Below are 24,012 nucleotides of genomic sequence, written 5' to 3'. Positions count from 1 at the left end.
GGCAAGGGCGTCCTGACGGTGGCACCAGAGGGGCAGCACAGACAGACCCCACCAGCCGGCAAGGGCGTCCTGACGGTGGCACCAGAGGGGCAGCACAGACAGACCCCATCAGCCGGCGAGGGCGTCCTGACGGTGGCACCGGAGGGGCAGCACAGACGGACCCCACCAGCCAGCGAGGGCATCCTGGCCGTGCACGCTGGCTCCGAAGATGGCCTGCACCAGCACCCTCTCTCCAGCCGGAGCCGCCCCGGGGGTGTCAGTGCCGCAGGACCGGGGAGGCCGAACGAGCGCGGCCTAGAAGCCGGCACGGCCAAGGCACCGAGCGGCTCACCTGTGCCTTCGTTGCGGGAATGCAGCAGCTCCATCAGCGGCGCAGAGGCCCCCTCGGCATCGATGGCGTCAGCCGCTTCCTTGTCCTGCGCCAGTTCGCACAGCACCCCGGCAGCCACCCGCTGGATGTTCTCCACCGGGGAGTAGAGGAGCTGTCGGGGGCGGGGGGGAGGAGGGGGGAACAGCAGCGTGAGGTGGCGGCGGGAGCTTCAGCTTCTCTGGCTGCTGCCCCAGGAGCGGCCGACAATCCCCGCAGGGCCTATCAGGCGCCCAGGGCCACCTGCCCGTGGCCGGCTCCCCCGGGCCAGCCACCCCGGAGTCCCTCTCCCCCCCCCCCCGCACTGCAGCCCAACCCCACCTGCACGAAGAGAGGAATGGTGTTGAGTCGGAAGATCTCCATGCGGTTCATGGGGTCCCGGGCCAGGATGTGCAGGGCTCCCGTGCAGCCCTCCACGATCTCCTCCATCTTCACACCATCCTGCAAAGGCAGCCGCCATCAGCATCGGGCGCGGCACGCGCAGCGCCCTGGGACGGGCGCCATGCATCCGGGGGGGGGGAGACACGTGCACCCAGATCCCCATCCCCACCCTGCCGGGCTAATAGGGCTGGCCACAGCTGACAGGTCCTCAGGGGATCACCCAGCAGGGGGCGATATGCACACAGAGGGGTGGGGGAGGGAGGGAGAGAGATCAGGTCTCAGGAGCAGGGAGGGGCAGGGACGGGTTCTGGAGTCGCCCTCGGGACCGTCCAGGACCACAGCCCGGCAGGCGTCCGGACCCTGGGAAAGCTTCATTTTCCAGAAGCCAACTGGCCCCACCCGGCCGGCGCTCCCCATGGGCCCTCCGGCCTCGTACCCACCGTGTACGGCTGCTGCGTGCCGGCTGCCACGTGGCGCTGGGCGTCCTGGTGAGCCTTCACCAGTAGCTGGACCAGGCGTGGGATCACGGCAGCCTCCTGCAGCGGGGCGTGGTTGGCCGGGCACAGGGCCAGGTTGCGGATCAGACCTATGGTGGCCTAGAAGAGAGGAGGGGGAAGAGGCCGTGGCAGCGGGCACTGGCGGAGGAGGCAGCTCAGAACCCGCCCGCAGGGGGAGGAATTTAATGTGCCGGGGTGGGGGAGGAGGTGTTCACATTCGACCTCCTGTGTCTGGCTGCAGGGCCGGCTGGGCTCCGTGCCTTTCAGAACCAGCCACCCCAGCGTGCTCCTCACCAGCACCAGCTGCTCCCTGCTGGCATCTCCGGCCAGCAGCCCCCTTCCTCCAGGCCGCCCCCTCACAGCAGGTGGTGGCTTTGCAGCCTGCAGCATTTCCAGAAAGGAATCCACCTACCTACCTGGGAGCAGGGCCAATGGAGACCAGCCCCAGCGGCGCCGCAGGGAGCTCAAACCAGCCTGCTCTCCCCCCCCTCCCCGTACCAGGAACGCATGGGGCTTTCTGGGCACGTGCCCCCCACTCCTGCGGGCACCCCACAGCCCCGCCTGCCATTTTACCTTGACCAGCGGCCACTGGTTGGGCTGGTTGAGGAGTTTGACGATGGCCGGGATGCCGTAGTTGAGCCGCACCGAGTTCTGGGCCATCTCGGCCTCTGGGTGCCGGCTGGTGAGGTGCCGCAGGGCGCAGACGGCCGGCTCGGTGATGTCCTCCTTGTCGCCCGCCCGCAGGATGGTGTGGATCAGGGCTTCCACCCCGTTGGACTGCGTGACCAGGGTCTTGTTTTTGCTGTTGTTGCAGGTCAGGTTGGAGAGGGTGCCGGTGGCGCAGGTCAGCACGTTGACGTCATCCGAACTCAGCTGGTTGACCAGGATCTTGAGGACGCCGTCCAGGCCCTCCTGGACACGAGCACAGAAGGGACAAGACGTCACCCCCCATCCTCTGCCCCTGGGGACCTCTCACTGCGGCACAGACCGGCCCGTCTCTTCCGAGTGGGGGGCACAGCTCTGCGGCAGCCCCATACCCTGTCCCCAAACTCTGCCCCCTCCTGCCAGAGCGGCCGGGCGGGTCAGAGAGGAGCCATCGCACAGCAATGGAGGCTCAACTGCATCCTGTGCCAACACCTCCAAAACCACCTCCCTGCCCTAGAGGGCCCCAGGTCCCCGGGGAGCTGGGAGGGGCCCCCTGCTGGGACTGGCGGTGGGGCTACGGGAGTCCCTGTGCCCCCAGGTTCACCACACCTGCTGCACAGGAGCTCGCGAGCCAACTCCCGGCCCACGCCCCGGGGAGACGCCAGCCCGGCGCGCTGGAGATCCCATCGCTACGCGTCATGAGAACGCTTAGCTAGGCCGGAGCCAGGAGAACCGGTTTCAGGGAGGTGGCAGTGCTGGCGGCAGGGCTCCTGGCCAGACTGGGAGAGGGGCTGTAAGGAAAGCTGCAAAGCCACGTGAAGCTAGCGAGTGCCAACACGCAGCCGATTCGCCAGCGGGCCGGCGGGGCTCAGCCTGGGAGGAGCTGATCCCAGCTGGCCAGATTCGCAGGAGACGACCAAAGGGTCCTACGAGCTCCAGCGTCTGCCCCCACACAGGTCAGACTAAAGTGCACTCTAATTTTTTCCACCCACGTGCGGAATTAATTTTGTTTGGTGCACCAAGGCATGTGTGGATGTGCACCACCAACAGACACTTGCTGCCAGCGCTCTGCCGATCAGCTGGACAGCATTTGAGTATCTCCTGGGTGGCTGCCCAAGTGCTCAGCTTACAGGGAACGCTGATTCAGCCCCCCAATTGCGCACCCCCAGAGACCACTTCGAAGGAGAAGGTAACTGCTCTGGTAAAGACAACGCAGCGCGTTGTGCCGACGAAGCGATTGTGAACGCTCCCTCTGGGCGCCACTCGCACTAACCCAGCATGTTCACCCCACCCTCCCACCAGGGAGATGAGATCTATGCAGGGCACAGCACCCCTGGAACCCAGGCCAAGGTCGGCTGGAACGTCAGGCAGCCAGCGGCACCTTGGCAGGTGGGAATGTTTCTTGGAGGGCCCTTACTTGGGCGAACCAGGGGGCCGCAAAGCTAACCCTTCCTTCTCTGCTTTCCCTCATCCCCTGGGGTTTTATCTGGTGCCGCTGCAGGGTTGACTATTTAATGCCTTAGAGCAGGACTGAGGAAACTTTTTGAGGCCGGGGGGCCACAGAAAAATCAGTTGGGGGGAGAAAAAAACGAACCGAGATGCAGAAAAACCCTCTGCACATTCCCCTCACACACCAGAGTTGGGGGGGGGGGGGGCGTAAAAACGAGGTGTTCCATGTGTGGGAGGGGGCTGCTGGGAAGCAGCCGGAGGGGGTGCAGAAGTGGTTTGGGGGTGGCAGGGCTGGGGAGGAAGTAGGGTGCAAGAGCAGAATAGAGGTGAGGAGTCTGGGTGGGCGGGGGCCACAGGACTGGAGTACTATCTCAGCTCCCCAATGCTGAGTAGGGCATCCTGAGCCTTAGGGGCCAGGTCCCGACAAGCCTGGGGCCGAATCCAGCCCCTGGGCCGTAGGTTCCCCACCCCCGCCTTAGAGTCAGGATTACAAGGGACCGCCCAGGCGCTGTCCTTTCCCAGACCCCCAGGACTGCGGCTTGCCTGCGCCTCGGCAGACTCCCGCAGGCCTGAGGAGACGCAGCAGCCCCGCCCTGTGCCAAAGGCCCAGCGCGGTTCTGCCGTCTCCAGCAGGGCGCCCCAAAGCCGCACGAGTCCCGCTCACCACGAGGTGCTCCGAGAACAAGCGCCCCAGGCCTCCAGGCGGGCGTGACCACAGCTCGCTCCCGGCACTGTCCAGCCAGCGGGAGCGACGGATGCACCAGACACATGCAGCTCTACTGCGGGGCTCAGGGTCTTCGCCAGGTTTCCCTGCCGGAAGCACGGCAAGTGATCCGATCCCCAGCTGTCCGGAGCAGCGTGGGAAGCCAGCAGGCGCACGGCGGGGGGGGGGCCCCCGAACGGCAGGACCGAGGGATTTAAGAATAGCCACAAGGCCAGTGGGGGACGGGGGGTTGTCCGTGGGCTGGGCTAGACCGAGGCCGTGAAGGAGTTAAGTCAGAAGACAAAGCCGCATTCCCCTGCTTTGCGCTGACCAAGCGCTGCATCTGTTAATCTCACTGGAGACGGAGCCACGTGCCTCCCCAAACGCTCCCAAATACTTTCCGTGCTGCATCAGATCTTAATTCACGCGGTGGGGCGGCCCAGGGGCGAGGCGCGGGATGCACCGGGAAGCAGTGGGAAGGCGGGAGAAAGGGGGGCACGTCCCTGTCAGTGGAACCCCAGACGTCAAAGCAAGCGGCCTGGGGAGCCGCCAGGGGTGTCCGCCGCTTCTGTTCCCTTCCTAGCCCAGACTCAGCCCCGTCCAGCGGCTTCCTTGCTGGCAGGCCCGTTCTGACAGCCCCCGTCCAGGGTTCTGCAGCAGAGGGACCCCGGAGACGCCGTCCCATGGGTGCTGACACAGAGCTGCCTCGCCCAGGCTCCTAGCCCCACCCCTGTGGGCGCAGCGCCCGGGCTGGCTGCGCACAGGCGCACGTCCTCACAGGCTTGCAGGAGGGAGAAGGGTTCGCCATGAACGGCTCCTTCTCCCCGCTGGGTCCTGGAGATGGAGTGCGAGTCAGGCAAACACGCAGGGAGAGCACGAAACCTGCCATCCCCACGCGAACAGCACCCGGACACCGTGCAATAGGGAAGCCAGGGTAAGTGGCCCAGTGGGGGGGGGGGGGGGAAGCAGTCGACACAATGGACCTTGACTTTCACAAGGCTTTTGACAGTCCCACATGAGGTTCCCATAAGCAAACTAAGGACCTGAGGAGCCCGGCTGTTGGACAGATCGGACTCGGTGGGGTCTGCAGAGGACACCAAGCTGGGAGGAGCTGCAAGTGCCTCGGAGGAGATTAACATTCAGAACAAACTAGAGAATTGGTCTGAAACCAGGAAGATAAAATTCAGCGCAGACAAATGCAAAGTACGTCAGTTGGCAAGGAAACCATTCAAATGCCCAGCTGGGGAAATAACCCGCTTGGCGTTATTATGGACCTACCCCACCTCCCTGCCTTCAGCTGAGGAAGCTGGTGTTGATATCACTGCTGAAAAGGACCTGGGGGTTCTAGCGAATCACACACTGCATCCGAGTCAACAATGCGATGCAGCTGCAGGCACGGCTGAACCCGTTCCAGGGTGTATGAAGAGGCGTGTCACACGTAAGACACAGGAGGCAAGTGTCTCGCTTTACCCTGCCTGGCTAGGGGCTCAGCTGTGTCTAGCTCCAGGCACCGCACTTTAGGCAAGATGCGGACAAGCTGGAGAGAGCCAGAAAAGAACAGAACTGAGCGAAGGGCTAGAAAACCTGGCCTGCGAGGAAAAGGTAAGAAACCCGGGCAAAAGCCGGGGAGGGGGGTGCGATGGGGGGTGGAACCAGCCTTCGAACACGTGAAGGGCTGGTACAAAGCAGGCGTGTTAAATATCGGCTAATTGAATAGTCGATTAACCTCATGAATTCTTATCAGTTACTCGACTATTCAATAGTCCCCCAGGGTGGGGCCGGCTGACGGCGCACTCTGGCCCACCCCAAGGAGCACCCTGCCACTCTGTGCTGCTGCCTCTGTATCAGAGGCAGCAACGCGGGGTGCCAGGCAGGAGCTGGTCCGTGAGGGGAGACAGTTTAAAAGCCAGCTCCCTGTCACCCTGTGCTGCTGCCTCTGATACACAGGTAGCAGCAGCCCCTGTCCAGGGTAGGTCTGAGCTCCTGGACCCGGTGAGAGCCGGAACTGAGCCGGGCTGCCTGCCCGCTTGGCTCCTAATACACTTTAAGTACAGAGCCGCAGCAGGGGTAGGTCCCAGACCTGACACAAGCCAGGACTGAGCTGGGCTGCTGGCCAGCCTGCTAAAAAATGTACTGGCAAGGGAAGGGGAAAGGGAATGCGTGTCGTCTGTAGCATTAACCCGTAAGCTTCTGCTTATCAGCTAATCGATTAATCGACGACACTGACATCCCTCGTACAACGAGGTCCGGGATCAGCCCTCGATCTCCACTGAAGGCAGGACAAGTCACAGGCTCGCCCGGCACGGCTGGCGATATGGGTTAGACGTTCGGAAGAGCTGGCAGGGGAGCTCAGCTCCGGGCCACGGCTCCCTGGGAGGTGCCCTGTCCCTGGAGGTGTCGAAGAGCAGGTTGGACAAACCCGTCAGGGAGGGTCTAAGGTGACTTGGTCCTGCCCCCGCACGGGGGACTAGACTTGGAAATCAGAGACACCATGGAGAGGCCACCATGGGCCACGGCAACCCACTCGTGCAGGGCCCTCTGGCCTGCTGCTGCTGGGCTTGGTGCAGAACAGGCCACGGGCAGGTAGCTCCGCAGAGCGGCAGGCGGGGGATTTGTGCTCTACACTCCCGGAGGGAGCAGCTCAGCGGAGACATTTGGTGCTAGATACGTTGGCTACGACGGCTGGATTCCGGCGCCCACTCACTTGCTTGGTGGCCACGTCAGAGAGGTTCCTCAAGGTCCACAGGCAGTTCTGGACGAGCCGTGGGCTGGAGCTGGTCAGATGTTTCCCCAGCGCCTGCATCCCGCCTGACGGAGGAAACACAAAGCCCGGCTGTGATTAGCACCGTCCCCGCAGGATCAGCTCTCCGGCTTTGGGCTCTCGGCAAGCGTTGTACCGCAGAGGCAGACTCCATCCAGCACAGCCGGCCGCCAGGGTCGGGAGCAAGTCTGCCCACTGGCCCTCCCTCAGAGGCCCGGCCCAAGTCACGGCCCAGCTGCGAGGGGACTCGTCGGCGATGAACCTATTCCGGTGGCTTCCCTACTGCACTGGCTGCTTCCATGAAGGGCCCCCGGCTCAAGTTAAGGCGCTATCAGGCCCGGCTCCCGTCAGAAGCGTCTCCGCTCCCTGGGGAACCAGTCACTACGGCCTCCCGCCAACGCCCCTCTGCCAGACCAGCTCCCTGCAAACCGGCGAAGGGCCGTGGGAGCCGCCGACGTGGAACGGCAAGCGGCACGACGGGCCGTTTGACCTGGCGACAAGCGGGGCCGCAGCCTGGCTGGGGTAGAGGAGAGACTCTCTGGGTGGTGTTAGACCACAAAGGCCTAGATGCTCCTCTGGAAACCCTGAGGGACACTGCCAGGATGGGGTGAGGGGGAGGAGCCGACGGGGAGCCGAGTGGCGGGGGACAGGCTGTGGCGGAGGTGAGGCGCCGGTTGGGGAGAGCTGGGGAAGGTGCTTTTTAAGCTCACGGCAACGGAAGGGGATAGGAGAGCTGGGAACCTCCACGCGGGGGCCTACTGGGCCCTCTGGAAGAGAGCAAGTGTCCCCGCGGTGCCTGGAAAGGGCCACAGCCCCACTCCCTCCAGCAGCTGAGTCCCAACCCACCCCCCATCTCCGCATGGCTCACTCACCGGCCTCCACGATGGCAGGCTTGTTGCTGGGACACACGGACAGGACCTTGAGCACCCGGCTGGTGGTCCAGAGCAGCTTCTCGTAGGTGTAGCTGCGCATGATCTGCACCAGGGCCTGGGGTCCCCCATTGGCCAGAATGATCAGCTGCAGGGGAAAGCGGCGTTAGGGTGGCCAGGAGGGGGGGCTCCGCGGACGCTAGGTGCTGCCAGAGAACACCGATTAGCCCCTACCAGGCGCACGTAAGCCACCGCGCGGGTCACGACTGCACTGGCAGGAATATCTGCTCGGCTCTCAACACGAGCCCGCGGGGGGGGGGGCACACCAGGTGGCCACGAGCCTCACAGCCTGTTTCTACGAAGGGGGTCGCCCAGACAGGCCTGCCGGGCCTCACCCCACCACCAAGGTTACATGCCGCCTGCCCAGAGCAGAACCCCCCCGGGCTTCCGTTTTCCTCCCCGCCGACGCACGCGGGACAGCGGGGCTCAGTGGTTTGAGCTTTGCTCCCCATTCTGGGCTCATGTAGCAATTTTTGCTGCCAGAAGGGGGCCAGGGTGCAACGCAGTGGGGTGAGTATGAGGGAGGAGTTTCTAACCCGCCAGACAAGCTTCCACGGAGGCCGTGGAATCGCCATCACTGGAGGCTTTAAAAACAGGCCGGACAAACACCTGCCAGAGACAGTCTAGGTCCACTAGGTCCAGCCATAGGGGCTCCATAGTCCCTTCCAGCCCCATATTTCTACGCTTCTCTACCAGTGTAACCACCACAGGGCAGATTTGAACCTGGGACCTCTGGAGCGGAGTATAGGAGCCTCTACCCTCGGAGCTAAAAGCCCAGTGGCAGTTATACCAGGACACTCAGAGACTCTGCAGGTCCACTGGGCAACTTCAACCTGACTCAGACTCACAGGGCATGAGACTAGACACCCACTGTGTGCGCAGCAAACTCAGTGCAGCTTCCCCACCCAAACGCCAACAGCCACCCGGCCCTCAGGGGACTGAGGCTTGGGCCTGGGTCTAGATCCAGGGTTGGAGGCTTGAGACCCACCCTCTGCTCCACACACCCATAGACTCAGCTACAGCGCTCAGGGGTAAGAGGAATCCCACCCCGAGTGCTGTAGTTTGTCCTAACACCCCCCCCCCCTCACTCCGGTGTAGCCACGGCTACGCTGCCGCAGTGCGTGTAGTGTAGACACGGCCGGACGAGCTGCCCCGTGGGTTTGCTGCTAGTCCGCGCAAGCAGAACTTCTCTGGCGTCTGTAGCCAGTCTCCGCCACACACGCTGGCACCGAAGTCTGTGTTTCTGTGCTATTCCGGGCAGCTAGAAGTGTTTACACACAGCGGCTGTTGTGGAGGAGTAGGGGAAAGAGGCTCTTGCTTGAAGGCTATAAATACAGGCCTAGGCGGGACGGACAGCTCAGAGGAGCCCAGGAGAGCTGAGCTCGGAGCGGTTCGGGCTCGTTCTGACCAAGCAGCTGCTGAGCCGAGCCGCCGCGGCATTTAGTGTTGCCGGCCCAAGTATCCAAGCTAACGGGCACGCGGCTTGTTTCAACCTTCCATTCTCCCCCTCAGCCCACGGGCTTTCCAGGTTCTAACAGACAGGCAAGCTGGCCACACACAGCAGGTCGTCCACGGACCCCAACCCCCACCCCAGGCCCTGGCAGCCCTGGGACGGACGTGACGCGAGGCAGAAGGCGCCGGAGCAGCCAGCCGCCCCACCTTGCTCTCCTGGTTCCCGTAGGCGAGGAGCTGCAGGCAGTCTGTGGTGATGGCCAGGAATTTCGGGTTGTTCTTGTTCAGCAGGGGAACCATTTTCTGGAGGCCGTCGGCCAGGCGCACGGCCATCTTGGCGCCCTCCTGGTACAGCAGCAGGTTGTGCAGGGTGGTGATGGCGTAGAACAAGACTGACTCCACCGGCGAGCTACGGAGGAGAATGTGTGAGGGGAAGGAGGCCACAGCAGGGGGAGAGGGGAGGCCTGAAGGCAGCTATGGGGAGCGGGGGGCACCTTTATGCCAGTGCCAGGGAGGGCAGGCTGCAGAGCGCTACCGGGACGGGTGGTTCCAGCAGACGGCACCTGCAGGGAAGGGCTGCTGCCGGCCGTGCCATTTTATGCTGGTTGGGTGCGGCCGGCAGGGAGGTGGCCCCCGTAGCGCAGTGCCTGGCCAAGCTCAGCTACCCCCAGACCAGCGTGGAAGAGACGCGAGCCCGGGCCTGGCCCTAGGAACGAGCAACCTGACGTCTCCCTAGCCCAGCGGACGCTTCTCTAGCCCGGCCTCGCCCTGAGGGGTGAACGCAGCCTCTGGGAGGCCCGGATTGGACATCCCACCACGGCCGGAGGGAGGAGACCCAGGGTCTGGCCAAGCCCAGGAGGCACCAGCCAGCTCAGAGAGCGGATTCCAGGCTGCAAGCGAGCACACCCAGGTTCCTCTGGCAAAGGAACGGGCTCCATTAAGCCTGCCCGGCCCTGCTCCCCTCCCACGCCCTGTCCAGCAAGCCTGGCAGCTCACGGGTACCTGAGCATCCGCACGAGAGCCGGGATGCCCCCGGATTTGAAGATGGCCAGCAGCCCCTCGCGGTGGTGCGAGAGGTTGTGCAGGATGCTGGTGGTGCAGCGGGCCGTGTCCAGGTCGCTGGTGTTCTGCATGGCGCGCACCACGGCCGCCACCACCTGCGGGGACTGCATCAGGGCGCGGCGCGAGGCCTCCTTCTTGGACAGCTGGTTGACGATCATGGCCGCTTTGCTGACCACGACCTGGGGGAGAGAAGGCCGCAGATGGGAGAGGGGCCCCGGCCGACGCTAGGAACCAGGAGCTTCAGTGGGGGTGAAGCTACCAGGGTGCAACGCATCAGCCTTTCTGACAGCGTCGCGCTAGGAATTATGGGGGGGCAGGCGTTGGCCGGTGCCTACACGAGGGGATCAAACGGTGCCTTCCAGTCCATGGGGCACTAGGGTGCAGGCTGCCCTGTCCTGCCCTCTGGCCAGAGCCAGCGTCAGCCCCAGGAGTGCTGAGTTCGCAGGTGGTACTAGAAGAGCCAGAGGGGCAGGGGTGGAACAGGGGACAGACAAAGGGACACAGCTGCCCTGGGCTGTCCCCCTCGCTGCAGCACGGCCGGTGGGCCAGGTGACCGCCGTGCTATGCGCAGAGGACGGGCGGCCGCAGCAGGATGGCCTCAGAGGTCCCGGCACCTCGCAGCAGCATCCCCCGGCCAGAGCGACGCGGAGAGGAGACTCCCCGTGAGGCCTCCCGGAGCACCTTGGGCGGTGGGTGTGGGAGGTGTTGCCTTTCCAAACTGCCAGCTCGGCCTCGCCCACGCTCCGCCCCCTGCCCCGACCCTCCCCGTTCTGTGCGTCTAACCCCAAGGCTAGGGCCGGGCTCCAGCTGGGGCCAGGCGCCACCTACCCCCTTCCGTGTGCCAGATGGGGCCAGGGAAGGCTGGTGCTGCGCACCACCCCCCAGCCTCCATGCTGCAGCTGGGACCAGGAAGGCTGGGGCCGTGCACCACCTGGCCTTCTCCCCATACTCCAGCCACGGCCAGGTGCTCCGGCTGGCACCGTGTGCTGCCTGCCCTCACCCCCCTGCTCCAGGGCCAGGAGGAGGAGGGGCTGGGGCAATGCATTGCCTGCTCAGGAAAGGGTGGTCTGCCCCTACAGCAGGGGAGCCCTTAGCTCCCATGGGGCCCTGGGTTGCAGGGGCGGGGCCTCAGGCAGAAGGGGGCGGGGCTGAGGGCTTGCCTCCCCCAGCCCTAGGCGGACTCCTTGCCCAAGAGCGGGCACGGAGCAGTTTGCTCCCTTACCGGGTCCTCGTCATTCAGCAGCTTGGTGAGCTCCGGAATGGCCCGGGTGGCCAGCTCAGCATCGTCCTGGTAGTTGATCAGGTGCACGATGGCGGATTTCAGCATCTGGGAGGGCTCGGCCAGCCTCTGCACGTTGGTCTGCTGGCCCTCGATGTGCGTGGTCATGAGCAGGGAGCGGTCCTCCACCGTCTCCGGGTACATGGCAGCCCGGACCCGCTGGGCCCGCGTCATGGCCAGCTGAGACTCCATCTCGGCTGCAGCTGGGAAGAGAGGGAGGGCTCGTTAAGTTCCCAGGCCCGGCAGAGTCCACACTGCCGGGCCTCCCGATTTCAATTAGCCGAGCAGGGCGCTTAGCACGACCCCAGCCACGTCAGCAGTCCCAGCACGGCGCTGGCGCTTCACGCTGTAAACAGATACAGCGGCCCCGACACGAGGGAACACTTAATTAGGCAGCATAATTAGGGAATTGTCACACGAGGCCCGTTAATTAACAAAAATTAAAGGCATTTGCAAGTCGGGACCAGCTGGCTCAGGGGATTGGAACGACACGGGGAGGTCTTTCGCCATGTGGTTTGCTGGGACAGACCCAGCTCAGAGGCTGCTATCGGTAACCTCTGGGCACTTCGGGCCGGTTCCTAGCAGATTCAATACCCCCAAATCACAGAAGTGCCTAGGACCAGGCTCTGAGGATCAGGGAACAGAAGAACAGCCAGACTGGGTCAGACCAAAGATCCATCTAGCCCAGGGTCCTGTGTGCCAACAGTGGCCAGTGCCAGGTGCCCCAAGAGGGAATCATCAAGTGATCCACCCTCCTGTCACCCATTCCCAGCATCTGACAAACAGAAGCTAGGGACACCATTCCTACCCATCTTGGCTAATAAGCATTGATGGACCTATGCTCCGTGAATTTATTAGTTCTTTTTCTAGCCCTGTTAGGCTACGTTTACACTGCACAGTGATTTCAGAATAAGCGATTCCAGAATAGTTATTCTGAAATAGCACATCTATACTGCAGAGAAGCCTCAAAAGTAGTCCGAGGCGGGCTTCCCTAATGTAAACATGCTCTCTCGATTTAGAGCCCCAGGAGAAAGAGCTTAGAATGGCCCTGGTGAGGGTCTATTTCAAAATAAGCCGTCCATTACTTGGAAATTATTTCGAAATAACCAACTGGCTGTGTGGACGCTCTCATAGTTACTTCAGAATAACAGCCATTATACCGAAATAACTTTGCTGTGTAAACACACCCTTAAAGTCTTGGTTTCACAACATCCTCTGGCAAGGAGTTCCACAGGTTGACTGCGCGCTGAGCAAAGAAAAATTTCCTTGTTTGTTTTAAGCCTGCCACCTATTAATTTCCTTTGGTGACGCCTAGTTCTCATGTTATGGGAACAAGTAAATAAACTTTTCCTTATTCACTTTCTCCACACCTGTCACGATTGTATAGCTCTGTATCATATCTCCCCTTTTCAAGCTGAAGAGTCCCAGTCTTTTTAATCTCTCTTCATATGGCACCTGTTCCAAACCCCTCATCATTTCTGTTGTCCTTTTCTGAACCTTTTCCAGTGCCCAGATTTTTTTTTTTTTTAAAATGAGGCGACCATATCTGTACGCAGTACTCAAGATGTGGACATGCCATGGATTACAAGAGGCAATAAGATTTTCTCGGTTTTATTCTCTATCCCTGAGCTAACTCCGCTGTAAGGCCTGGTCCACCTAGCTGCTTGGCTTAGGGCTGCCAAGAGGATTCTTGCACGAGCCTAGCTACAGGCTCGGAGAGGCGGGTTGCCCACGCGGATGGACGCTCCCTTCTGACAACACAGAAGTGCCCAGGTAGAGCAGCACAGCTGCAGCTCCGCTGCTGTAGCGATGGAGTTGTCTTCCACTTCCCCCCCTCTGCGGGGAGGGGGATTTACCCCCAGGGTCAGTCACCTGACCCTTCTCCTCAAAGATGAAGGCCCGAAAGAGTTCAGCGGCTCGCTCTAGTTAGAGAGGAATAGAGGCAGAGTCCCTCCCCACCTCAGCCCAGCGGGGCTCTGGAGCTGCCAAGAGAGCCGTCACCCTGGCGACGGCCGGCTCCGTGCCCGTTTCATGGAGGTGTTTGGGGTGCAGGGAGAACGTCTGTCTGGCCCCTCCCTTTTCAGACGTGCCCGAGCTGCGGCTACTTTGCTTGACGCCTCGGAGCAGCGCTACACCCAGTCCCTGAGCAGCCAGGGCACGGAGAGGCACAGATGGCCGATCACCAGGCTGGGACCAGACGGCTGCGATCACGAGCACAGCTTAAAGCACCGTGGAAACCGAGCTCAGAACGAGAGCGGCGGGTCTGCCGCACAACGCCCTCCCTGCACTTGGACCAGCTGTCAAACAGTTCACCGGGGCGGTGGGGGAGGGGGAGGGAATGCATTTTAAGCTGCAGCGACAGCCCAAGCCTGGAGAAAAAAAAGTCATGCACCCACGGAGAGGGGCAGATCAAGTACAGGCCACGGGAGACACCGTGGGGGAGATGGAGAAAGGCTGGGACGGAGCAGCTGAATTTCTGCCCCGCCCCCACCGGAGTGTCTACTTTGCTCACGGCCAACTTGACATCTTGACCACCTGTCCCCCTTACCTGCTCCCGCGCCCAGGCCCAGGCCCTGGCCCTGGCCGCCTCCCTCTCTGTAGGTGGTGGTCTTGATGGTGTACTGCTTGCCGTAGAGGTCCTCGTCGTCCCCAATGCACCTGCTGCTGACCGATGGCACCTGGGTGTTCATCCCAGAGTGTATGCCTGAGTCGTAGGTGTAGGTCTGCTGCCACTCCGTCACCTTGATCGGCTGCTCCATCATGTTCATCACCTCCATGGCTGCTCTGCAGGGCGAAGGGGATGGACGTTACAGCCTCCCTCCAAGCACATGGGGGAACGGAGCCCGATTCGGATTCCCAGTATCCTCCCCGGCCCCCACAACCCAGGCTAACACACCAGCTGTAGCCAAGCACCGCTTGCCCGTCTCCTTCCCACGCAGGCAGATCGCTATCTGCCATGTTCTTCTGAGCCAGATGACAAATCCCACAGCTCAGCACTTTGCCTCTCGTGTTGGGACATGAAAGGAGGCTGTGGCTGGTACAAGCTCCCCCGGCCCTTAGTCACTACAGAAGGGCTGGGTTAGTCTCGGTGCGGGGCATCCCCCACCGAGGGACGGATCCCCTGCTTTTCCGGGCAGTGCCCAGGCCTTTTTTCAAGAGCTGTTTCCCGACAGACGAGCCGGCAGGATGCGGGATCCTGTCTCAAAAGGCCGGCACTTGGAAGAAAAACCCAGGTTCGAGGTGTTTCTCGGACCGCCTCCGAGTACCTAAAAAAAATCAGGCAAGCCGCACTATAACCGAGCAAAACAGCCTGGCGGTGGGTGCGGATTCCGGACTCGCACAAGCTGCTGCATCCAAGCCCCAAGGGAGAACAGGCAGCCACGTCTCGGGGTGGGTACTTACCCCGGACGCAATAAGCCGAGTAGCGGCACCTCTGGGCGGGATCAGTTACCCCGTGACGGAATGAGAATGGAAGCAGCTTCTGCGGACTCCGCTCTAAGCTGCCATGCCAGCGCCGATCTCCTTCCCGGGCTGGCAGCTGGCTCAGCCCCTGGGGGAGGAGACACCACGCTCCCCCTCCCGCGCAGCCCCCGCCCATGCTGCTGGAAGGAGTGGCTCTCCAAGGCATGCCCCATTCCCGCTGCCATACCATGCTCAGCCTCTAAGGTGGGGGCAGAGCCCGGATCAGCAGGGTGGGAATCTCTTGTACCTCCCCACGCCGGCCACTCCGGGGCTGGCTGCTACGCCGTGCACCCCTGCCTCCCACCTCGGCCTGGCCTTGGAAGACACAACCCCACCAGGGCTCAAGGGCAGGCTGCTCAGAGTCACTCCAGATCTGCCTGGCCCAGGGCCCATTTCCAGGAGAGGAGGCAGCGGCGCTTAGAGAAACAGAGCGAGCAAGGAAAGAGGCCCTGGGCATTGGCAGGCCGGGACACAGCTGCACGGCCTGGGAACTACATTTGCAGCTGGGGCTATGCGAGGCGGCTCCGTGGCTCTAAAACAGGGCGACTCAACTTTGGAAGCCCCGGGGGCCACAATGATACTCACAGCACATGCTGAGGGCCGCAACTCAAGTGTGGCTGCATATATATGCAAATATATGCAAATAGCTTTTCACACAATGCTCTGGTTGCTCCAGCACCTCCCCTCTGGGAGCTAGAAGTGCAGATACCCTGTCTTGTCTGTCCCAGCCAGCCCCTCCGCTTGCGTCTTTCAGTGCTCACCCCGCCTAGGAGACACCTTGCCGTCGTGAAGCGTGTTCCCAGTGGAGGCCATGTACAAAGGATTCCACCCGCAGGCCGCCGGTTGAGCCCCACGTAAACTCAAACCGCCCCGCGGGCCGCAAACGAACGGGCTGCGTGTTGAGTAGCCCTGCACTAAAAGGCTGAGCGAGAAGAGCAGCAGCAGACCCCCCGGGATAGGAATGCCAGCAACAGCTCTCTGGGAAGGGGGGGGGGGGTCTCTCCAGATTGGGGGGAGGGTGGACAGGAAGGATGCATGGCTGAGAACCTGGTGAAATGATACTTAAAGGAAACAGACGGGGGTCGGACTGATCTTTGGTCACCTGAACAGGAGCTTTCAGGGAGACTTGGGAAGAGGATCTGGGGTTTGCACCTGGCACATGCTGCTAGCAGCTGGGTTAGTCTGGTACCTGCTTGCCCTGCTCCCTCCCCCTCCCGGAGAGTGGGGGAGGGGGGATCCTCTGGCCAGTCCTAGAGGTGAGGCTTGTTTGCACCACAAAAGAAGGTGGCAGACTCAGAACGTGGCCATTCAGCGCCCCACCGAAGATGGAGCCCCTGCTTCCTCTCAGAGGGCCCCAGGAGGTTAACACAGCCAAGGCCGGCGCTTGGGCCAACCAAGCCGACAGCTGCCGCACACACAGAGGCTGCGCACGCTCAGCCCAGTCCATAAGGGAGCGTTTACCCCGCTGGGCTTGCTTTCCTGGCCCCCCCCAGGCGGGGGGGGGGGGGAAGGGACTGGGGACTCGACAGGCACCTCGGACAACAGGGGAAGCCGGCCAGCCCCGTTATCGCAGGTGAGGCGTTGGCTGCATGGAAGGGGGAGGTAACTGCAGGTGGTGAAGCAGGTTTTTCCTTCAACCCCACCCCACCCCAGCCCGGCCTGGCCGCTAGGAGGGCCTATCGCAGAGTCACTTGCCTCCTTCCCACTGGCACAAGCCTGGCTCTGGGGCGGGGCTCCAAGCCAGGAAGGAGCAGCAAGCCACAGACCCCAGGCCGGGCTGTCGGCGTCCTGCTCACCTGAAACTACCTAGCACCCCTCCGGGGGCCAGCTCACAAGTGCCCCAGGACCACTCCTCGTTTTTACGAGTAGCCGAGTAAAGCGGAGCCCGGAGGCCCGGCAAGCAGCGCTCTGGAAGCCCCCCCGTAGCCAGCGTGCTGTGGGAGCAGGCAACGCAGGATCCCTAGCAGGAAGCCAGGCTAGGGGAGAACCAGATGAGTGCGGCTTACTGCCTGGATGGCACGCTGGTTTACACAGCCACGGCTTCCCCAAAGCAAGCAGAATACACCATGGCCGGGGCTGGGGGGCGGGGGGAGGGAGGGGATGGATTGTAATGGGGCCCCAGAACCTCTGCAATGGGGGGGAGAATGGGAGGAGGGCGCCACTGACCCCAGCGTACCTGGGACACACATTTATCATGCCGGCCTTTGTACAGGGCAGGGCTCACGCCGCAGCGCCCCCCCCAGCTGGGCCAGCAGCCAGGGCAGCTCTAGCCCAGCCTGCTCTTGGCTTGTGCGAGTGGAGGGCAGGTTCTGCACCCCGCTTTCACCGTCTGCACAGCTCCACTACGGGGCTCAGCGCTCGGCTGCTCAGCCCCAGCACCAACTACCTTCCTGCACCCTGGGGCTCAGTGGAGAAAAGCCAACGTTAGGCCAGCCCCCCCCCCCCCCCATACCAGGCTGGGGTACACAGAGCAGACGCTTCCCAGGAAAACGCCTGAGGTGTGGTTTGCACTAAGGCATGGGTTCCCGAACTGGGGGGGGGGGGGGGGGAGAGGTGCGTGAAGAAATTCCAGGGGGGTGTGAGGTGACCCAGCCCCCCCACAAGTTTTGCGGTTATTTTTGTTGTTCGTGCCCGGTCATGATTTTTTTTCTTTTTTTTTTGCTCAACTTTTGCTGCTTTTTTTTGGGGGGGGGGGGGGGGGCGCGAGGGTTTCTCAAAAATCAAAAAGGGAGTCCTGATGCCAAAAAGTTTGGGAACCACTGCACTAAGGCAACGGAGGCCAGAGCCTGCCCCTTCCCCCGCTTCTCGGCATTCCCTGAGCCCCACCCGTGCCCAGGGTCCAGGCGGGCTCCTAGCAGTAGCGGAGGGAAGAGAATTCTTCCTGCCCACCTCCCCTGCCATCTCCCCCATCCTGGGCGCCTCACAGGAGTCGCTCTCCTCTCCGGGCTGAGGCAGACCCAAGAGGCCGGTCATCACAGGGACTTGGCTCCCCCTCTGCTACAGGGCCCTTGCTCCAGGGTGACACAGAGCAGGAGTCAGACAGTCAGGGAAGGGAGGCATGAGTCACGGTTTCAGACTGGATAGGGAGACAAGCCAGCAGCTGCTCTGTTGGCCCCACGGGGGCAGGGATTTCGACCAGAAGAGGCAGCCACACACCTTTCCAAAGGAGAGGGGAAGTAACCACCTTGCACCGATACTCTGAGTCACGTGGGCCAGGAGAGCCCTGCTGCCTGCTCCCCCTCAGCCAGGGACAGACCCATGGGCAAGCCTGCGCCGGCAGGAAGCTGGCCCATCTCTCACCCGGCTGACGCCTTGCGTCCGAGTCAGGGCAGCGGCACCAGATTTCGGGGGCGACAGCACCTTGCTGCAGACGGACACGGTCTGCTCGAGATCTTGCTGTTCCTGCAAGGGCTTGGCAAAAACCCGTCTGAACCCCGTTCGTCCTCCCCAGGAACGACACCACAGTCGAGGGAGAGGAGTCCGACCCAGGGCCTGGCCGTGCATTCGGACACACCAATGCAGGGACAGAATTCAAAGGAGCCCAAACCAAGCTAGAAGTGTTGCCTCGTAGAGTTAGAACAGGGGGACGCAGGAAACCTGGTGTCTTCTGTTCCCAGCTCTCCCACTGAATTTGGACAAGTCACTCCACTTATGTACCTCAGTTTCCCCACCTATAAAGCTGTCTGACCACCCATCATTTAACTGCACCAGTTTAGGGCTATGCAAGTCTACTAGATGCCTGAAATCTGCATGAAGCTAGCCCACAGACATGCCTGCTCTTCGTTCGCTATCTAGTCCCCCGTGACCATCCCAGGTCCCTTGTAAGGGCGTTGTTCTCTTGGCCATCTGTCATTTTAAAGCTATAAAGTTGTATTTACTGGTTAGGTTACCATGTTAATGGCTTGTGCATAATGCATGCTTATGTGGTAGTTAAAAAAAAAAAAAAAAGAGACAAAGCTAGAACCACTAATGGAAGCTACACAAGGCTATTGACTCCCCCCCCTCCGGATTTCAAGGCAGGAAGCACAGGAGTCAGCCCTCCCCTTCGGTTGCCAGTGAGCCATTAACAAAAGCAAGCACAGATCAAAGTTCCTAGAAAAAGCCCCCTCCCCCCAAGTCCATAGCTGACTCAGATGCTGAAAATATACGGCTCTAACGTTCAGCATTTCCACCCACATGTCTCATCGTTCTGATGGGTTTCGGATACGTCTGCCCCACCCCCGGCATCTGTAAATAAATCGTTGGGTATCGCCCCGACTGATGACCGGGTCCAGCTTGGCGAACAATTCTCTTCACTGTCAGCCTGGAACTCGCATCCCGCCCACTTGACCCCGCAGTCAGTCATGGGGACGGGAACAAAGCAGGCGGGAGACACGAGGCACCGAGCAGCAGCCAGAGACAAAGGGCATTGTCCCAAAGTGGTCACTTGTTAGCGAAGGGCACGGCAGACTCACCCCGGGCGAGGCTGGCTAGCAATTCCATGTCAGCGCACGCAAGGCCCCTAAGCGGACCGGAGTCACCCCCGACAGCCCCAGGCTGGCCCTTAAGCCACAACAGAAGCAAAGGCGTTAGCACATCCTGGGGCAGGTGGAGAAGTCCCAACCGGCTTCTTTCCCAGCTTGGGCAGTCTGGCGAGCTACAAAGGGAGCAGCTTTCCTTACTGTTGGCAATTTGGACAGAGAAGGGGGGGGGCAGGAAGGAGGAAGTCTAAATTTAAGCATCTAAGTGGGCAAGGAGATAAACATTTAGCACTGCTCAAAGCTCCCCCCATCGGAACGATAGGGAAACTGGCAGGAAGATGAAGCGAGTTGCACGGAGCCGCAGAGAGCACCTGGCCCATAAGAAGGAACAGAATTTACAGGGGCGTGGCTTGGACATATGGCCACTGAACGGGAGGAGATGGGGATGAACGAATGGATCCCAAACCCACAGAAATCAGTGTTCCTAAGCCAGCTGGGTATGCACACAGGCATAGAGGGACAGTGGGTCACAGAACACTCGAGTCAAGAGCCATGTTCCCTCCAATTTTTTCCATCCACATGCAGAATAAATTTTGTTCTGTGCACCACCACATGGGTAGATGTGCACCACCCATAGAAGCACATGCAGCCAGCTGTGGGCGCTCTGCCAATCAGCAATTTAAATCTCTCACCCAAGTGCTCAGTTTACAGGGAACACTGGTCAGCAGGAGAGATTTTTCACAGCAGTCTGGGAGATTTAAACACCTTTCAGTGGGATTAACAGAAGAGGCGTTTTAATCCCTTCGCCTACTTTCAAAATCTCAACCAAGGCCCTTACAGCCAGGAGGAGGAAGCAAAATGCAAGGGGCGGGTATTTGAGAAGTGGCGTTGGAAGCTGAAGAAGCCTATGGAAGGACTACAAATGTCACACACGACCAGGAGGGGCCGGTTCCACAGAGACTGTGCGTGCATGTGGACAGTAACTGCTGCTCTGAGATCTGAAGGAGTTTGACAGCCACTTATTGTGCAAGCATCCCTGGGTTCGGCGGGAACGCTGACGGCACTGCATAATGCATGAGCCACCGTTGCCTCTCTGGCATGGATGGCAAGCATTTAAGCTTGCAAATCAAAAGCTAGTCCAAGACTGTTCTACATGAAGAAGTGGAGCAGGCCGGAGACCGGGGCTGCAAACAGGATAGCTATTTCCTAAGCACTGCATACAGCTATCTGCTCGGCAAGGCTTTGTAGAAATAGTGTCCAAGCCAATGCACCTGTGTGATGGATAGGTGCAGCACTGGCCAGCACACAGCGACTAAAGGGTTAAACTCAGGTGTGGGGGGGGGGGGGAGAAAGAGGGAGATTGGCAGAAAGCCAGGGAAGCCAATGGGAAAGACTGTTGAAATTTACATGGTAGATAGATAAAGGAAGAGCAGCCAGTTGTGAGAGTTCTAAGTTAAGGGTTGGAGGGAATTCGGGGCATGGAAGTGGACTGGACTGTGAAGGGATTGAGAGTCACTAAGGGGAAAACGTATATTTAGCTGGGATCAGGGTATGTGTTTGGGTTGTTGGGTTAAATCTCTCACTGTGAAGTCCACGTGCCTTCGCTTCCCCACTCACCGTATTTAAGCTACTGACTGCCCAAAGAGAGAGCTTGTGTTTTGATCTGTTCTTTTCTGAGTTGCTCTGTCACACCTAGCAATCACATATGCTTCACCAAGTAGATCTTTTTGTTTTGTTAATAAAAACCACCCTTTTTAAAGGAGATGATTTGATTCTTGTGCCCTGGAAGGTAACAGGAGGCCTGTGGTGTGTGTCTGCCTCACCTGGGAGGTCACCCTATCAAAGACAGTTTGTTTTCGGTGTTTTCTTTTTTCAAACTCTCTTGTGGCAGAAGAGCTTGGGGTACCCCATGGGAAGGAATTCAAGGGTTCCCTCCCGGTTTTTTCCAGGGTTCTTTTTTAAAAAAATCCCGTGATGCTGGCAGCCTATCTTCCGGAGTAAGCACACCTGTGACTTTGGGGAGTTTTTTTTGGAAGCAGAGCCTACAGAGGCAAGCTATTTAAGCTCTTTTGCGAGCCTCCACCTTCTTCACTCCGAGTGCCAGAGTAGGGACCAACCCTGACAGCCTGCGACACAGCATCTACTCACGTAAGACAGTGAGCCGTTCAGAAGTGCGGGCAAATTACAGCAACCTCCGTGGTCCAGCGTGATTTCAGTGAGCCGGATGCCTGCTTATGGGCGTGGCCATGTTCCCACGGTCCCAAAAAGTTTGTTTACAGCCACGAGTCCTGGTTTTCAGTGTTCAGTGCTGTGATTTAGTTCTGATTTAACCCTACACATCTTCTAAGAGCCCAGTAAAGAGTGGGAGTGTGGGTAATGCCGCTAGACAATATTGACCTCCCATGGTCAGATCCCAAGGGTGCCAGATTAGAAAGGTTCTACCTGTATGTTGACCAAGGCACCAATCTCTCAGACTCGCCAGTTTCCCAGATTAGGACTTCAGGCCAGATGGTGGCACCAGCTTTCTTCCCTACCTTCACACCACTAGGATTCAGAACGTGCTGATTTACGGACCACTGGCACAGAGGGGCCAGAAGATCACAACAGGGCCCAAGGTAGATTCTCCTTCCCTTCACTGGCGAGGCTACTCAACCACAGCAGGTGAGCGGCAGGGAGCACAGCTGGGAAAACTGAGCACTGCGCGATGCTACTCGTTTATAGTACGGCCTTCCCGGAATTCCTTATTCTCACTGAGTACCGCCAGAGCCGTAACAAGGGTGGGGCACTCGCCCCGAGCGCAGTTACATTTAGGGGCGCAAAATTAAAAATGAGAGTTAAAATAGGGTTTCATTTATATCTTTACTATCATCTCTTTGCAATCTCAATATATGTGCAATTAACACCATGTGCAACGAATAAAGTTAATACAAACAATTAAGAACTTTATCTTTTTGAGGGGTGGGGAGGCGCAGTTCAGCAGCTTCCCCCAGAGGCAGAAAACCTTACTTTCGGCTTCGAGTGCCTCTCCTTTGGGGAGCAGAACGGACATGTCCCCCTCCCACTCGCCTCTCAGGTGGGGGGGGCCAGGTAGCAGGCGCTGCTCCATTCAGAGCTGCACTGGAAACATGAAAGGAGATTTTAGCCTTTTGATTGTAGGCGCGCGCGCCAAATGAGGTCTATTAATGCAACCAAGAGCCTCACAAGCAGAGATTGGCGAAAACTAGGTCACATTACAAACGCAGAGTCTCATCCACGCTATAGAATGGAAAAGAGCGCGCGCGCAAACCCCACATTTCAACACATCTGGCAGCCTTCGGTCAGCAGCACGGAGCTGGCAAGTAATAAGCCTGACCACTGGCATCGCGGGAAGTGTCTTTGTAGACGGGCCAAGCAACGAGCGAGCCTGCAGCCCGCACGCCTCTAGGCAACCGAGCGAGCCGAAACGGAATGCTGCTGTTTGACTAAGAACTTGGGAAATGTCAACAGCTCCCGGGAACAAGCCGGCCGGTGCGTTTGTGCTGGGCCCTCCACGGGCATTGAGAGATGGAGGAGTCCCTGCCCCATCCCCTTGTCAAATTAGGGGCGAGCACAAGGCGGAAAAGCCCTTAATTCATCCTGAAAACCGCAAGAGACAAGGCTACCCCGGCCCCCCGGCCGTGGGCGACATGGCACGGGGGTGGCGGACAGTGCCCACCGCTGCAGAGACGGCCCCGTGGGCGGTTTGGGCCAGTAATTCAGAGGGATGGGAAGAAAGGACGCCTTTGTCTTCAGCCTGCTCGGGGCAGACACACGAACACGGGAAGGTACGTCCGGGCAGCTGCAGTCAGAACAGAGAACAAGGTAGCAACAAAACAAGGCATTTGCCCTGGCTTGAGAATCTTTTGGTGCCAAGCGGCTCCCCACACCAGCCCTGAAGAGATCTTGGACACGAAGGCAGGGGGGTAGCCAATCGTTTTTGAAGGGGGGGGCACTTCATACGTTTCTGAAGTGGCCCTGGACCGTCCAGGAAGGGGGCGGGGCCTTAGGCAGAAGGGGCGGGGCCAGGACACTTCCTGTGCTCCCCCGCCCACAAACCCTGAGGGGAGCACGTGAAGTCTTTGCCCCCCCCCACCCTACAAGGGGTGCTTAGAGTGAACCGCCAGCTGTTTTGAACAGCTGGCAGTTCCCTCTGGTCTCACATGCCCCTGGAGTGGGAGGGAGGCTTCACTCGCTTCCCGGTCCTCAGGTCTCGATTGGCCTGGGGGCAGGGCGGCTGCGAGCTGGATCAACCTGCTTGGCAGGCCAGATACAGCCCATGGAGGCCCTTTTGCCCACCCCTGCCCTTGGGAGTCACTAGTAGGGATGTAAAAACCTCCTAAAAAAATTAACCGTGTAACCGATTTAAATAGAATTGTGGTTATGTGGTTAAATGAGCTCTGCCGGTTTCACAGGCTCATGGCACTCCCGGCTCCGGAGTTTAACTTAACCAGAACCAATATGCAGCAGCTTACCGGTTAACCGCCTCCACCCCTAGTCACTAGCACGCCGAAAGCAGGCCTACCGCGGGCAGGCACGTACGCAGAGCT

General features: G+C 60.1%; 1 protein-coding gene across 3 annotated transcripts in view; it reads right to left on the bottom strand.

Moving 5' to 3' along the window:
• Nucleotides 1-24,012, bottom strand: part of JUP (junction plakoglobin) — a 57,476-nt gene that overhangs the window by 4,017 nt on the left and 29,447 nt on the right. For 2 of the 3 annotated variants that reach the window (XM_075911529.1, XM_075911531.1), the window contains exons 2-11: nucleotides 14,074-14,309; nucleotides 11,469-11,728; nucleotides 10,187-10,425; nucleotides 9,392-9,593; nucleotides 7,676-7,820; nucleotides 6,747-6,850; nucleotides 1,819-2,157; nucleotides 1,189-1,344; nucleotides 689-808; nucleotides 332-482 (exon numbers count right to left, since the gene is read on the bottom strand). In XM_075911529.1, the coding sequence (XP_075767644.1) occupies nucleotides 332-482; nucleotides 689-808; nucleotides 1,189-1,344; nucleotides 1,819-2,157; nucleotides 6,747-6,850; nucleotides 7,676-7,820; nucleotides 9,392-9,593; nucleotides 10,187-10,425; nucleotides 11,469-11,728; nucleotides 14,074-14,309 (1,952 nt within the window). Of the gene's footprint in view, nucleotides 1-331; nucleotides 483-688; nucleotides 809-1,188; nucleotides 1,345-1,818; nucleotides 2,158-6,746; nucleotides 6,851-7,675; nucleotides 7,821-9,391; nucleotides 9,594-10,186; nucleotides 10,426-11,468; nucleotides 11,729-14,073; nucleotides 14,310-14,927; nucleotides 15,077-24,012 lie in introns of those variants that run through there. The other variant, XM_075911530.1, reaches the window with a different exon arrangement.

The sequence above is a fragment of the Pelodiscus sinensis genome, chromosome 29, assembly GCF_049634645.1.
Source record: "Pelodiscus sinensis isolate JC-2024 chromosome 29, ASM4963464v1, whole genome shotgun sequence".
Lineage (NCBI taxonomy): Eukaryota > Metazoa > Chordata > Testudines > Trionychidae > Pelodiscus > Pelodiscus sinensis.
The sequence above is the reverse complement of the archived record's forward strand: the minus strand, read 5'-3'. Positions and strand labels throughout refer to the sequence as shown.